We start from the raw sequence: 18,161 nt of genomic DNA on the forward strand, positions 1-18,161 counted from the left end.
GATATAGGCGCTGCTGTCGTCATCAAGTCGATCGTAAACTCAACCTCACGAATAGGAGGTAGTCCAGGTATCTCGTCTGGAAAAACTTCAGGGAATTCCTCAATTACCGACCGTCCTCCACTTAACTCATTACGGGACGATCGTTCCCAGCTCACTCCTTCAAACTCTTCATCTGAATTCGCCATTATCAAAAAGCAGTAGGCGCCCTCCACGATATCTTCCTTAAGCTGACCGAGCGTCACTGACAATTCCTCTTCTTCTTCATCCGGAAAGACTAACTCCTTCTTACCACAGTCTATGAGAATGCGATTGGTAGCCAACCAATCCATCCCCAAAATTACCTCTAAACCTTGAAGAGGTAAGCAGATGAGGTTAACTTTAAATCTACGCCCCTCAACTTCTATAGGACATTTAATGCAACCCGTAGATGTTCTAATCCCACCAGCCGCTGGGGTTGACACCACCAAGTCGAACTGTAATTCACTCTCCACTAGCCCCAGTTTTTCAACGCACGCCTTCGAGATGAAGGAATGAGTTGCCCCCGAATCATACAATACACAACAAGGCTTTCCAAACAGTAAGCAAGTACTGATGATGAGTGTACCTGAACTAGCAACTTCAGCACCCGTAATTGCATACACTCTCCCTACTGCCTGCGCACGTCCACCTCTCCCTTGCTGTGTTCTCCCAGCGTTCGGCGGTCTTATTGCCGCACGACCTCCCATGTTACACTCATGCTCTAAGTGTCTATTTCTTCTGCATCTGTTGCAATATTTTCCCCCTGATAGTTGAGGACATGCCCACCGATAGTGCGGTCCTCCACACTGGTAACAAGTCACATTCCTCTGCTGCCCAGATTGGCCGACAGTAACCAATGCTTGTGATCCACTAGGGGATTGGGTTGGACGAACGTATGGGGGTCTTCTCACATTCGAAGTATTTCTTGATAAAACCGGCCCCTTACTCATTTGTTGTTTCTTCTGTTGCTCTGCCTCCGCAACGTTCTTCTCCAAAACTTTGGCTCTCTCGACCATAGCAGGGAACGATCTAATGCACAGGCTGGATATTAATACTTTCAAGTCACTCCTTAGCCCGTTCTCAAACTTCCTGCATTGCCATTCTCCACTGGTCGCCATGGTATTGAAACGAACCAAGTCCTTGAACTTGTTCGTATACTCAGAAACAGACATTCCCCCTTGTACCAACTGTAGGAACTCCACTTCCTTGGCGAAACGAACACTGTCTGGAAAATATTCTTCATAGAATTTGCTTCTGAATACCTCCCAAGTAATAGGACTGTGAGCGTCCGTCAATATAGCCCTCACGCTCGCTTCTCCAGTCAGAAGATATTCCGTGAAAGCCAAACGATTTTCATCCGGACACCTCTTTGCATTAAAGATCCTATCCATATCACGCAGTCATTGATCTGCCTCATCAGGAAGGCACGTCCCACTGAACTTGGCTGGGTGATGTTGGAGGAAGCTTTCCAAGCTCCACTCAGTAGGCGGTGTAGCGGTGGAAGAGGACGCTCCTGGCGTGCCTCTGGTAGCGGCAAGAATATCCATTAACTGCCTCTGGGTAGCCTCAGAGTTGGCGCGAGAGGCCTCCAAACTCTGCAGGGCATTCTCGTTCTGCTGCATCAGAGTAGCGTTCTGTTCCATCAACGTGTTGTTCTGCTGTTGCAACCTATCAATCACCGTCTCCAACAACCTAGTGTTGTTGGACGCATCAGGTTCAGTCGGTTGCGGTGGAGGAGGGAGTCTAGGTGCCATTTGTTCTCTGGAAACAGAGAAAAACGAGCGTTAGTCATGTTCAAAGAGTTTCAAAATTACTCATTAAACACACATTAAGCACACAGCAAAAACACAGTGCACTCATAACCTATAGTGTCCTTTAAGAGAACAAAACTACTCTGATACCACTAATGTAACATCCCAAAATACAGTAATAACTATAATTTAGAATTAATTACAATTAACAGTTAACCAATGCAGTCTTAATTGCTAAAACGGAGGTCCTGGCTGAACGGCCTTACAAGAAGATAAATACAGTAAACGACGCTCGTTCAGAGGTAAAGTAACCGAACGACTTACAATACTAAAATACAAAACAGCAGAAGTAAGAAGAGTCAGGGACGAACGGCTTTACAAAACCAAATAACCGAACGTCCACTATTCAGACTAAACAATTCAAAACTAAACAAACGAGCGCGCTAGGGCTCGGCCTTCACTTTAACATCCACGAGGTTTGCATCCTCCAAATTTTCTTCTTCCAGCGTTTCCTCAAGCAACGCTTCTCCCTCTGCTCACATCCACACGGATGATCATTGCATAGACAGGACGGACGTACAAGCACGATCGACAACGCAAGTAAAACAACAGGGTAAGCTTATTGAATTTAATTCATGAGTCATTCATACAAATCGACATATCAACATTCATAATAAATAAATCTCAACACATACAATCATTCGAAATTCTCATAAGACAGACCGTCCGGACTGTATGAATCTATGTATCTACAAGCGTTCTTGCACCCGGGTGATGTAGTAACTGGAAAACATTCAACAGTTGCCACCCGAGGTTAGCCCTATCAGTCCAAAGTACTCCTAAGGACTAGGACCTCCTGCCGTTCCCACACATGACCTACCCTCCTCTATGTGAGGACGAGCACTCACGGAACATCAGGATGAACTGCCATCAGTAGCTTTACCATAGTCATACTATACAATTTCCAATGTTCAATACATGAGTCGTTCCTCCACGGAACGCTCGTTCAAATTCCACAACCATAGTTTCACCTCATATACTGTTCATTCTTAATAACTTTCCAACCTAACATCATTTTCATATTCCATTTTAGTTTCATAAAAAGACGAGCGTTCAGCCCCCTTCATAATGAGGACGAACGTTAACATGATACAGAGAAGTTCTCGTTTCTGAACGAAAGGAAACGAACGTCTTTCCAAGGACGGACGTTATGACCACTTGAATCAGTTAAATGAACTGATTCTAGAACGATTCAAATTATACTTGGAATAATTTAAGTACAATAACTATAGATCGAATCCAAATGGATAAGGACACCGCAAGGCGTTTAGATACTGATACCGAGTACGATTTAATAAAAGAGACTAGCCGCCAGTCAATGACCGAACGCGGTAATAGATATTTATTTAAATTTATGGACGAACGCTATTTACACTCGTTTGATAATTAATGCACGGACGAGCGTTCGGTATAAGACCGAGCGCCACTCATAACGAACGCTTTGGGTCGAGGCCCATCGCTGATGCGTAATATTTATAAAAGTAGAAATTTATAAGATAACAATAGGGAAAAGAGGTATTTAAGAATGACTAAGTATAGAAATTTATATTTTTCAAGTTTCTCAATTTCTCACATCACACTCAGGGCATCTACGTTTGGCCGAACGCTCAAACGTAAGACTAATATAAGAGGGCGTTCGTCCTAAATAAGTATTCTTTTCCAATTGAATGAATTCTGTTTTTCAAGGGAATTACTAAGAATACCGAACGGTCAAGGACCGTTCGATAACGAACGTTCATTATCATAGAATTTCATCTTCAAATTTTCACTTACAGTAAACTCATTTTTCAGTATAAACTTTCATACATTTAACTACTCATATCATAGCACATTTCATAAATTCTCATACATCATCCCATCATCAAAATCATATATCAAAATGAATTATTTCAGATCATACTTAATACAATTCACCGAACATACATACAACACAGTATAACACAAGAACTAAATTTAATAAGCTTCCCTTACTTGGATTCGTGAACGAACGTCCTAACGTGTAAATCTGGATTCGCCCAACTACCACTTCTATCCTCAGATCACTCCACTCTTGTGAACTAAAATTTACAGAATCAAAATTTGATTCAGACAAAGCGAATGCAGGTAACCAGGTTTGGTTTTGCATGAAACCTAAGAACGAACGATTAATGGAAGAAACTTACCAGATTCAAAACTCGAACTTGTTCGGTTTAATGGAAAGCTTAGGACGTCGGGATCTCTTCTACGGTCTCTGAAATTGGATCGGAGAAGAAGAAAGTAAGTTACGGTAGAGAGAAGATGGAGGTTTTTTCTAGAGAGAAGGCAGAGAATTGGAAGGTCAGAGTTTTGGGGAGGAAGAAGAAGCATGCAGAAGAGTGGGAAGAGGGTGTTTCAGAAAAATCATTTTCCCTTCCCACGTAGGACGAGCGTCCATTCTCCTGCTGCCACTTGTATTCCACTAACGATTTCGAATGTTCCAAAAATGACACTTGGCAGCTGCATGCAGAGTGTGTGAGTGTGTTTTAATGGCACTGAACGTAGGCGTGGGTGCATTTAATGGTGATCAGAATGTGGGATTTGGGTGCGTTTCTTAATAAAAATCTGAACAGGGTTTTTAGACATTAAAAACGTGATTTGACAGGTGAAGGCTGGTTAAGTTTTCGAGCTCTTACAGTTGGTATTTAACTCGACAAATATAGATATTGAACTATTTAATTTATAAATTTTTCTTCTTGTATATTATGCATCGGATTCATATTCATATAATATGATTCTCACATATATTCTTTCCAGTATTTAATATTAAGTAATAATATTGGATATAAGTCATGACTTGTTCATAATGTTTTCAATTCCATCTTATCATATTCTTAACAAATATAATAAAAAATCGAGAAAATAGTTTTTTCATACAAAATAACATTACTTGTATAACTCTATAATCCTTATAAATATGTACAAGGTAAAAGAAATACTATTTTATAATGATTGTCGAAAAGATATTTTTACGTTATAAAAGATAAAAATTAATGGTAACATAACATACATTTTTTGACACACATTATAAAAATAATATAATCATAAAAAATAAATTTTTATATATATTTTCTAAAATAATATAAAATAAATATAAAAAATATATATATCTCAAAGTATCATTTCTCTATAAACTAACATCATTACAACCATGACCATATGCAAAAGCACTTTCTTTTGTCAGTGCAATGCTTATTTTGGTACTAAATGAAAACATATAAAATTAATATTTTAAATCATAGTAATTTTAGCAAGACGAAAGGAAAACCAACTATAATATCCGAACCATCTATTTTAATCTAAAGTGTCTCTTATGGCAAACAAAACAAAACCTAACTACTAAAATATGTTTAAACTACTAAAAAATAAAACAAATATTTAACATGGAAGTTTTGTTATGCATTTGTAGGTAGATATACATTGAAACAATAACATTATCCATTTCAAAAACGAAACCTATGTTGTGTCATTGTACCTACAAATATTTCCACTTCAACCATTATAATATGGTAATTAGAAATTGAATTATAAGATCATCAACTTTTGTTTTGTCATCATCATCACAAATTTCTACCTATACTTCACCACAGTCACGTATTCACTTAAATAACAACACAAAATGTTTTAAATTGAAATTTTATCAAATTTAAGGTTATATTTAATCTCTAATTTACTATGAAAAAAAAAGTCTTAGTGTCCAAAGCAAGTAATTCAAGATTTAGTGCAATTGCTTGATAATTAATCATGCATACTAAACCTCAAATGAAAACTAAAATATACTCAATGTAAATATAAATTTAAAATTAAATATAAACAAAATTACTAAAATAAACATGACACATCTCAATTAAACATACATATTTTTTTTAAACATCTATTAATTTGAATAGTTTCAATTAAAATATATGTAAAACATATAAAGTCAACATCGTATATATGTCTTACTTTTTAGATATTGTAATTTCACTATATTTTAGTCTTTATAATATAATTTTTTGAATTTAGTCCCTATAATTTTATTTAATTAAAAAAATTTACCTATCTAAACTATAATTTTAAATATTTAAAATATGTACTACCAGGGTTTAAACTATAAATTTTAAACAATTCAAAATATTTACTCCAGTGAAGTAAACAAATCCAGTTCGTGTAATTTTAAATATTTTTTAAATTTAAAAAATAAATGAAACAATCTATTTAGAAAATTTTCTGAAATTTCAATATCAACAATAGTATAGAAAATTTAATGTATTATTTGTGATTGAAATTGTCAAAATTAACCATATATTAAATTCTAACAACAATCTGAAAATATAAAAAGCACTTACCTAAGTCCCATACTATTGATCATTTTCAGAGGGACCCAACAATGTGATTGGACAGAAAGAAAGGCTAGGATGCAAAACCAGGCACAAAGAGAAGAGAAGGAGCTTTGAAACTCTCTAATGGCACATGCACAACCACAAACAAAGTTGTCAAAAGAAGAGCCTCTCCAAAAATCACAAATTTATAAAAAAAAATACGAAGAAGAAGACGAATGAGATTGTATAACTAGACATTCATGTTCCGATCTCTATTTTATTTTTAAAAGATGTTTAAAATAATTAAAAAATAAATAAATATTTAAATTATATTGATTTCCATTTTTAAACGATTAGATGTATCGACATTACCAAAATGTTGTGACATTTTGTTGAATAATCAACTGTTTAAACCTGTTAATTCTCATTTTAAAATACAATAGAATAAATATAAACTCAAGTTTTAAAATAGCATTTTTCTACTTGAATAAATTACTATCCAGATGAATATTTGCTCTTTAAAAATTAGGTTAAACTCGATCTGATTTGGGTAAAAGATGATGTGTACTCCATGACAAGAATGAACAAAAGGAGCAAGACTTAGAGAGCAAAAGCCAACATTTTCCGTGAATTTTCTTGATGATGTTTGAATGTACCCCACCATACCAACTTATTTAATTAATTAATTAATCCTGAGTCTCACTTTTGCAAATAAAAAAAGTTTAATGGGCGGTCCAAATTTCATTAATGCAAGCTTAGTGGATTCCTTTAAACATAATTAGTTGATTGCATTACATGGACAGAATATATATTTGTTTAATGATGCCCATTCATGGGGGTGATTATAATATATACAAAACCTAATAATTATTGGATTAACAAATAATGGGGTCCATCAAATTTCCAACTTTTGCTTTGGAATGTTGCATTCAAGTTGCTAAAAATTTTGGAATTTAATAATTGTGGATTAGGAACTAAGACACGTGATTCCATGTGAAATATGGGTCCTCCCATTGCTATGCCTCTAGGATGCTTTCACCACTAAACTTCAACTTCTTTTTAATGCCACTAATCAATTAATCCAACTTGCTAAACTTTTTCTAAACTAACTATTCAAATTTAACTCATTTTTTAGTTTAAGTTTCATAAATAAATGAAAGAATAGACTCATTAATTAATTAGTAATTTAGAAAAAAAAAGTTTAATGAACTATATATATACAACAAGTCTTGACTAGGATAAAAAAAAGTTTGACTTGTTCAATGCTTTGTTTTCTAGTTAAAGGAAAAGTTAGTACTGCTAATCACATGAACTTTCTGGATAAGTACATAATGAGTTTCATAAATCTGATAATCTTTCTATTAATTAATTACATTAACGTGATAAAGAGAAAAGGTCATCATTGACCATCCATTGCTCTATATTTTTGTGATATTTCTAAATAGAAAAACTTGCTTAAAATAATTATTTTTCCAGCGTCAGTGTTCGTATAAAATAACAACACATGATTCGTCGAGTTTTTTTGTTACAATTTTAGGAAATTTTGAATGATTGAGAGTATCTTTTTGGCTTATAAAAAATTCGAGGAGCTACTAAAATCAACGTGGTATTTGCTAAATTTTTTATTCAATTAAAAATGTAGAATATTGGATGTCCAATCTCGTTTTCTTCATTTTTTTCCAGGTTTAATCATAAAAAAATGCTTACGTTTTGGCTTTTTTTTTTTTTTGTTTTTTTTTCCTATAAGTAGGTGAGTTACCCACCAATGGAGACAGATGATAGAACGTAGTCACACCTCTTAATAATATATGATTATTTCCATTTCTACGTTCATGAAAATATTCTTGAATAAATATTTTTTAAATTTTGACGATTTAGATATTATGAAAGTGCTCCGAATTATGTAATATGACAAGGTTGTGAATTTGATTTGTTGTGTTTTAATTGAAGTTAATTTTTATTAATGTAAATATATGTTGTTTTCTTTAAATTTCAAATAGGATATATTAATTATGAAGGGATTGATGGTGATTTTTTGTTGCATCGATCTGTGGGTGATGATTTTCATAATAAAAAGTTGAGAAAAATAGTAGTTTTGTCACTGATAATTTTATAAAATTAAGGTAGTGATCTTGATTTAATTGCAAACATGAAGGATTTTTCCATGTTTTTTTTAGTGGTTCAACTCTTACGTATATTTCAAAATAAAGATTTGATTTCTTGTTTGTATATAGGTTTAAGTATTCTTTGTACTTAGAAGTGTTTTCTTTATCAAAAACGTGGAATTTCAAAAACAATAATTATATAATTTTATATTTTCATAATTTGTTAATTAAATATTAAACAAATTTAGTAGTGCTGACTAAATGAAGGATGGTTTATTTTCTAATTTTTTGCATGTCACATTAATATCACACGAGTACTTTAGTGACATGTTAAATATTTATTTGACTATGCCACATGTGTTAAAATGATAAAATCTAATAAATATTTAATTGAAAGCTAACAATGGGCTGAATCGCATCATTTTTAAAATTTAAATTCATACTAAATAAATGAAATATTAAAATCACATAATTAAAATACTCATAAACTAAACATTATAAACACCGATCTTAAAAAGGTCATACATGTGAGGTTTTATTATATTATATCTGTCTTTAAGCAGCCAAAAATGCAAATTTATTGTTTGGAACATGTGTGTTAGTCAAAATATATATGCTAATTAATCAAAGTCGCGCAACACTTACAATATTTATATCTTTTAATAAAGTATATCATAATTAATTCTAATAATAACTTATCACATTCAATGTGGAAAGAAAAATGTGTATATTAAATACATAACTTATTAAACATTGTTCAACTTTATTTCAAATGCTGACAATATATAAGTAAGTATAAGGTATCATATTTGTACAATCAATCAAAATCCAGAAACAACAACTGTTTTTCAGTCTAAAACTAAAATGAAAGAAGACATATAGTTTATTTTATTTTAATTATCTCTCCTTCGGGTAATGACGAATGTTGTTATATATACACATATATGGAATTAATAAAGTTGTATTATAGTAAATAAACAAATGTTCTTTAATTATCATAATAACGTGATAAATGAGAAATAATTTTATTTCTTAAACCTGCAATGACATATAAATTGATTCTAAAAATAGTAAAGACCAGTTTTTCGTAGATATTTATGTTGTCGTGTATGAAAAAAATGTCTGTGTATTCACATACATCACAGTAAGGTCTTGCTATCTGATCTAGGTTTGTTCTGGGACAAAAGACAAGATCCTTTTTCAAGTTTCTTTTGTCTTGAAAGATTGTGAAAGGTTAAAGTTGTGGATGGGGTGAATTGAATAATTCATCATAATTTATATTTCCATGTCACTTCAATCTTTTGTCGTTTTTTGTTTCTTGATTCCTTTTGTTAATGATCATCGATCCATCAAAACAAAATCACCATGTTAAGAATAGTTTTTCTTTCCCCACCTTTCATATATTTTAATCCTATCACCTTTTTGCACTCAAATTTTAATCATGCAATTCCATTCAATTTTAGCCTTCTTAAAAACTTTTTATTTTTCTCTTACATATCTACACTTAAATATGTATATATTAAATTAACTTTAAACATGGATGTGACTTAGCTTTACGTGCATGCATATACCTTGTGCATATAGTAAATTATCATTACTAGCTCAATTAAAAACTTTATATATTTCACATCTAGTAAATTTTAAGTACCACATTAACTAAAATAAAGATTAGGGAATTCAAATATATTTTATTAGTCAGTTTTATAAAATAGATTTAATTTTTAATTTTTTTTAATATGATATCAAAATCATAACTTATAATTTATTTTAACAAAATTTATTATTCGTTAGATTTATTATTTTAAAAGTTTCATATTTGATTATATAAAAATTAATTTATATCATTTTATAAACTAATTTTATAGAATTGTGTTAGATTTAAAAATTTATTTGTTAATAAAAAAAATTGTGAAATAACATAACTTAATTGACAGTGCACCTTGTTTGATTTAATATGTTTAGTACTAACCTCTTGAATTAAACTAGAAGAGTTTATCACTGTAAACAGTTAATTAATTTGTAAAATGAGTTCAATTAACTTCCACATCGTTTTCCGTCACTAGTTCTCTAATTTTTATGGAACTTGTTCACTATAATAAATTTATTAACTAAAAATTGATTCAGGAGCTACAAATCTTGATCATAAATTTACGAACATTAGATAAGTTTCAAAACTTGTTATTAAATTTGTATCTAAAGTTAGTGATCTCATCAGTTTTAGGTACTTTAAGTGTATATTTTAATCAAATTTTCTTGTTATCAACAATATAATTATGTTATATTTACACTACTGAAATTGTGTTGAAAGCAGTAGTGAGCTTATTAATTCAAAACAATTTTAGTGAAAGTAATCCTAAAAATAAATTAAAGAAAAAATTACTATGATACTCTTATTGAATTTTTTTTAATTACATTTATACCTACTGCTTTTATTTTACTATTACAGTGATCTTTCTTATTAGAATTTGTTAGGAATAATGTTTTTAAAATTTAAAGGAAGGTCATGTGTAACTTGAAAACAAAAGTGATAATATAATTTTTTTTAAAATAAAAGAGAAGTTTACATATAATTAAAAAAATGGGATCATGATATAATTTGAGAAACAACATATTATAAATATTTTAAATAATTAAATTGAAACAACATATCAATTTGTATTTATTTTAATTCTTTTATCAGCAAATAATTATATGAAATGAAGAATTTTGGATACTCTACTTCATATATACAATAAGATACATTTCAACTATCACATGTCACCCTTCACCAAATATGTAATTTCCAGTTCCTATAACTCCAACTCTCACCTAATTAATTACGTATTAGTCACTGATGTTTATAAATTATCAAGGTAAACGGAGAAAATATTAAAAAAAAAAAATCAATGTGTAAAACATGCTGAAAGTGGAATTTTCAAAACCGTGTTGCATAATATAAAAACACTTTAGTTGTTTGAATCCATACAACACTATTCTTTAACATTTAAACTTGGTCTTCCCTTCCTTCAAACACATCTTATAACGATACTTTCTTCTCTTCTAAATATTAATTTTATTTGGCATGTGCCTTCGAAAACCTTTTCAAACACCATTATAGTAAGGTACAAGATCTCACACCATAATCAAATTTTCATTTTATAATACTCATAATTAACAATAACTCTTTTATATTGACATGAATATATAACACTTGCTATTTAAAAGCAAATTAGGTTATCATCCGTTATAATAAAATAATGCTTTAAACCTTTAATCTTCGATGACAATAATTTTTTTATATATGGACTTAATTTTTAACCAAATCAAGAGTTAATTATATTTTAGTTTTTTTTATACTTTAATTTTACTCTCTCAAACCTCACAATTAGATTCTTCTAATATAATAAATATGTGATTTTAATCTTTCATGTGCTAATTGAATATCGAAATATTATAATGGTAAAACTTAGTCCTTTTATAAAATTTGAAGATGTTAATGAGCCATTGACTTGTATATGTATAATTAAAAAAAATTATATAACTTTGTGCAAATTATATATTTACATAATCAAAAAGATTCAATTAGCAAATTTATAAAACTTTGAGTAACTAAAATTACATAATCATGATTATAAATGATAAATCAAAAGTAGAATTAGGTAAAAAAAAATTAAAATGTGATAATTTTTCCATTATTGTTATCTCAAACCCCAATGTGTGGAAAATAAAAACAAGGGTCAATGTAATGTATTGAAGGTTTCTATGTGACACCAAAACTACATATGTTTCCTCCCTTTTATTAATAGTATGTAATGACCCTTAATGTGCTCAAACAGATAAGAAGGACAAAAGCTGCAATCACATAATATTATTAAAATGATGAAGGAAAATAATTGGAAGCATATTTTAATGTGAGAACTAGGAACTTTGCACAAGGCACATACAGCCAAACACTTATCTCATATCTCTCCCTGTCTGTTTTGTTTTTGGAGGAACCAATGTTTCCATTAATATATAATTAATGTATATGCTAATTATACTGTTCTTGGACTAAGTAATTTTTTCAATTATGTTACTATATTGGCATGGACTGAAAATCCTCTATTCTGCACTAATGAGCTTTTCATGAAGTTTCTGGGGACTCAATAATGTCGACAACTTTATATGATGACAAAAGTTTCTGCAATTTGATCAAATCATGTGCAAACAAGGAAGAGCCATGCTCCAAACAGTACCAAGCAGCTTCTGCTTTGAACAAATTGCAAAGGATGTTCAATTAATTAATTTATTATGTATTGTCCCCATTACACACAGTTCAACACTTAGTTTCTGCTATACTGAGGAGGTGCACATGCGACAAATCGAATGTTTTAGAATTTCTAAAAGGAGAAAAGAAATGAAAAAGAAAATTATTCAAACCTCTTTCTTTCCATTTCGGATCAATTAAACATTAGAAAATAAAATATTTTTTTCACGAATTACATACAAAATATTTTTTTATGAATCAATATATTATATAGTATCTTTTTATAAATTAATTAAATTTATTGATCAATAAAAATCCTGTTTCATATTTTTTTTATTGCCTTCTCTTAAACGCCATCATATATTCTTGTATCAGTTTAACTCGTTGGAGAGTCTAAAAATGTTATACTATTTCCTAGTTCTGAATTTTGTAATTATTGAAAAATTATATTTAGCTTGTCTACATATGATTTTTGTGAAATTTGTTTTATGTGCTAGAGCAGTTATATGTTTCTGATAAAGTTTTGTAAAAAAATATATTTCCCCATATTTTAATTTTCCAAAATTAAGTATTGGTCAAATATTAATAAATTCTTTAATAGTTGAAAAATGATATTTATAAGTAACAGTATTATAAAAAAAATGTTACTATTAGGCATATTATTCCAATGACATCCTCCGTTATTAATTAAACATTTTATTAATGATGGATCAACATTATTTAATTTGAAGGACTGAAAGACTAAATCAGTAATTAAAATTTTATGCAATTTATAATTGTATATTCACAAAAACTATTGGAATTGAAAGTGAATTTAAGTGGAAAAAAAATATTAAAGTTAAGGCTATTAAAATTAATATACATTTTAGATTGTTGAAGCTCGATATTATGGTGGGTCTTACTCGTTTGATTGTGTGTATTTACTAATTATTGTTAGAAACTATAATAGTAGGCAATGTAAAGTGTACTTCCAACTCATTTTATATCTAAGCAATTAAATCAAGTCATTAAAAACAAAACAATTAGTATAATCGTTCTATAAAGTCTAAGAGGCAGGTACAACAATCTGAAACAAATGCGTATACGCAAGAATATTCTTCCTGAAATGTTGATCACTATGCTCTTGTGTTTGATTAATTATTTAATTCTTTGTTGAAATACCTATTAAGTTCATTTTAGATAATGTTTAACATTAAAAAATTGATTTTAAGCTAAATCAATAAGATTATGATCAATTAAAATACATGGCTCACACTCACAACGTAGGTTGTTAACATTACTCAATTTGTGTATAACTTATAGCTTATGGTGTAGCTTGTTGACATTAGCTTATAACAGTGAAAAATTTAGGGCAACACTGGTTAAGTAATATATATAGTTCGAAAGCATCCTTAGCTATGTGAGTCATTTTGCTGAATTATGGAAATTTCTGTCATCTAAACAAAAATAAAACGTAACTTCGATTCATTTAATTGAAGACAAGATAAAAAAAAATATTACACTTTTTTTCTTCAACCTTTTAAGGTATTATTTAAAAACAAAACTATTAAAAGAACTCTAAGTTTCAAAGTGATCAACACCTCCTCTATATATATATATATATATATATATATATATATATATATATATATATATGTCTTAATGGACTTAGAGTTGAAACATTAACATTTTTTATCGAAACAAAATTGAGACACTAAAACTCCTGTTTTCCTTAATCTTCAATTGAAAACTTGTTTTAGTATTGTAATAGTCCAACATAGATTGAAAATTAAGGTTAAAAATAATTTAAATATATATTTTTCCTTAATTTTTTAATGTATTTTTAAAAAAATAAATTTAACTTCAAAATAGATAATATCTTAAATACGATAATTTACCATAAAAATGTTATATTTAAACTTGCTTAAGTTTGAGTTTCTAAAATGGACAAGGAAACATAAATTAAAGTAGTTGTGAATAAATTTTACTATAAGCTTGCATTAATTAAAATAAAGTATATGCGCTTTAAACTAGAACAGATAAATTGCTTGACTCCCACATTTTTCTTTGGCTTAGATCTTTTAGATTCTGTGTCCAAGGAAGTTGGCAATGATAGTAAGGACATTATTTTAATGCAACTAATTCTTTTAATTATCTTGAAAGAAATGAAGAATAATATGAGCATGTGATGTGTAAAAAGAAAGAGTAATAATATATATAAAAGTGTTGTTAAAACTATTATATGAATCATGTTACCCAAACAATAATTGCCAAGACAGAAAAGGCAAGCCATCTTCTATATATTATTTAAAATATTTTATATTACATCAACTCCCACTTCTCTTTTTATACATTACATTGTTCTAAAATCTTTTTATTATTAAGAAAATCGAGAGAAAATAAATGTTTAAATACTTTTTCTATCCTTACTAGCATAAATAAAAAGTTACATGGGTAGTCAATATAAAGTTGGGTGTATACAATTATCTTTTCACCTTAAAAGATATCCATGGTTGGTATGTGCATTTAACAAGCAAAGTAATGCAAAGTTCTCATTCATAACAATCCTAATAAAGAATGAGCATGGTATGCTTGAAAATTAAATATAATTAAGAAGCAAATTTTTTAGGTAAAGTTGTGAGTGAGAAACACACCATGCATGAATCTTCTATATGTCTAATTCATTTTGTCATGTTATATCAAACTATTGCAAACAGTGATTCACTTTGTTCTCGGCAGTAGAAAAGAACAGTTGAAAACCACAATTTTTCTCCTCTTAAACACCAAACATGAACATAAACTTCTTCACATCCTGCAAGTCTAATCAATGATCCCATCATGTATTTAATAGCCCCAAAGAGGGTAGTAAAATAATAATGATAATATTAAGAACCCAAATAAGGAAAGAGAACTATTATTTTATACCACATTTTTATATTTAAAGATGAATAATATAATGCAGAGACATAAAAAAATATCATCTAAGTAAAATATATGTATCTTTTACATGAATATAATATCTCAAGAACAAAAATATCAAACATAACACAGAGATTATGAATTAAAATGTACTCGATTAAACTATTCAGAAATTTATCCATTAAAAATACGCCATCATCATTATTCCAAACACATAAAGCAAAAGGAAAGAAAAAAACACAGAAATCAAAGTTCTTACTCCAATATACATATACACTGAGCTAAGTAAAACAGTCTTCCGTTCTTCATCTCCCACTGTTCTTCACAACTACTCCAGTTTTCTAAATCTTTGCAATTCTTTTCCTCAATTCCTAATCTCTCAAACTAGAACACAACATCATTAGATCTTGAACCAGCCATATCCAGCATCATGTGATCACAACATTAGAGTTGTGAAACTCCTCACTGCAATCTAAAGCCTTTGATTATGAGCTCAGAAAGGTGTTCTTCCATGGCCATGTGCCCAAGCATAAGCCTCATGCCCCACTGGGCCTCCTCCATTGGATAGAAGATTTGGTGGAAGGTTATACAAAGGCAAAGAAGAAGGATCGGGAATCCCACCGGGCAAGTGGCTCCCACCACTCACACCGTCACCACCACCACCGCCACTGCTACCGATTCCAGGAGGAGACCCTCCCAGAGTACTTCCTCCTTGGACACTGCCACCACCGCCACCGTCTTCATCCTCCTCTTCAAGTGGCAACCTCTCATATGTAGCATTAGCAAAAGTGGCAGCTATAATCATCACTGGTCCAGCTGCCACAAGAGGACCAACAACGCTTCCTCCTACAACCTGGCCCTGTCCTCCGGCCAGATACACAGTAAGTCCGGTGGCACCTGGCGGAGCAGGGCCAGGCAGAAACGCTCCGGTTAGGGATAAAATCTCAAACCTTCCATGCAGTGCCACAACCGCTCCCGGCGCTGCCGGTTGCCGGAGAGTGACGTTGGCAACAGAACCGCTCCCACTGAGAACACACACCCCACGCTGGCGGCGGCGAGCGAACTGGGCGACGCTTTCGGCGACGTCTGCGCCACCGGCAACCTCCATGACATGGCTTCTGAGGGAGTTTGGGCTGTCCCTGGTGACAAAGATGGGTGGTTTGGGCTTGTTCTTGGAGCCCGGTGGTCTCCCTCTGGGCCTGCGAGTTCCAACCTCGACAGCACCCTCTTTGGGTTCATCGCCGTTGTCTCTATCTTCTTCCTCTTCATCTTCTCTTTCTCTGCCGAAGCTTCTCTCGTTGATGGAAAGGTCCATGTGACGTTTGTTTAAGGTGGAAGATGGCGAATTGGTGGCAGGGTCTACCCCTGCACCCAACCCCACCTGATGACCGGTCCACCAAGGATTAGCCAGAATTGCTGTTCTTGAGAGTGTCTTCCTCCAAGAAACCAAGAAAAGAAAAAGAAGATCTGAACAAACACACTGTTTTCTTACCCTATAATATTTTCTGATGACAAAGCAAGAACAAGGTTAAGCAAATTTAAAGCTACAAAGCAATTTGCCAACTTGCCAGCTATGGGTTATGTTAGCAACAGGAGATTGATTTGCTTTGCGTTTTCTGAATTCAAGGGACAACAAAAGTCAAACCCTTCACAGCTAGGTCTTAAGGAGAAATTAACAAAGAGGGCTGTCTCTTCTATCTCTTGTATCCATGACCTAACCAAATATGAACACATATGAATGGTCTTTCCACTCTCTAATGGGTGGAAGGGTAGAGAGAGAGAGAGAGAAAAAAAGAGAGAAAGAGAGAAGAGAGAGAAAAGGGGAAAGGAAAATGGTGCTTAGATGTTAGAGGAGAGGAATTAGATTCAATGGCTCAAGGGAATCAAAGTAAAGGGTGTAATCAAAGAGATTAGTTATTAATTAATTAATTAATTGATTGATCAATCAATTGATTATTTAATCAAGTAAAACAGATGGGTTTTCATCAGAAGATGGATTGGTTGTAGATCAGACGATCAGGAAGTCTTCTACTTTATAAACGTGTTTTCATTCATTTTTTTTTTAATTTTGACTATTTTGTATAAGGAAGTGATCTCAGTGGACAAAACATGGAAGAGATGAAAAAGCCTTTACAGAAGCAAGCAAAAACAATGACAATTATGAGAGATCTTAGAAAAAAGAGTAAACAAAAGCTAATAACTATCTATAAATGCTTAAATACTACTATATTATAGAAGAACAGCACAACAAAAACTGCTTTGTTGTGAAAAAAAATAAAAATACATTAATTTTTCTCTTTGGGGTGAGCCATGTTGTGGTTTGGGGAGCTACAAATTTGTTTTCCCTTTGCAATCGGTCTCCAACAGTGTTTGTTTATTTAATGTAGTTTTTCTTCCTTGTTGTGGCTGGCACTACACATATGCTGCAATGGCACAATGGCAACAACTAGCTCTGCTTTTGGAGGGTCTTGGAAATTAGGGTTTTGTGGGGTCTTGTGCAAGTGGCCAGGTGGGGAGAGCGTCCTTGTCTTGGGCCCCAATATTTTTACACATCAACGTTCCATTTCAGGAGAAAAATTCTTATCAAATCAATCCAAAATATACTTAATATACATGTAAAAGCATTTGTTAGGTTAAATTTCGAAATAATAAAGAGGTAAGTATATATATCTAGCAACATGTAGGAATTTTCCTTATCTATTGGTCAAAAGTTACGAAAAAATATGAACCCAAATCCGTTACAATTCAAATTGATTCAGTCAAATAGTTAAAATAAAATATGATTTAC

General features: G+C 31.5%; 1 protein-coding gene across 1 annotated transcript; it reads right to left on the minus strand.

Moving 5' to 3' along the window:
* Positions 1-15,546: 15,546 nt before the first annotated feature.
* LOC108324385 (AT-hook motif nuclear-localized protein 20) lies at positions 15,547-17,333 on the minus strand. Its single transcript, XM_017557331.2, has one exon. It carries the CDS (start codon positions 16,686-16,688, stop codon positions 15,867-15,869), a length of 822 nt encoding a protein of 273 aa, XP_017412820.2. The 5' UTR covers positions 16,689-17,333; the 3' UTR covers positions 15,547-15,866.
* Positions 17,334-18,161: the final 828 nt, after the last annotated feature.

The sequence above is a fragment of the Vigna angularis genome, chromosome 3, assembly GCF_016808095.1.
Source record: "Vigna angularis cultivar LongXiaoDou No.4 chromosome 3, ASM1680809v1, whole genome shotgun sequence".
Lineage (NCBI taxonomy): Eukaryota > Viridiplantae > Streptophyta > Magnoliopsida > Fabales > Fabaceae > Vigna > Vigna angularis.

Excerpts from the sequence above, each read along its gene's own strand:
- LOC108324385 (XM_017557331.2), bottom strand. The coding sequence starts at position 16,688 with ATGGACCTTTCCATCAACGAGAGAAGCTTCGGCAGAGAAAGAGAAGAT.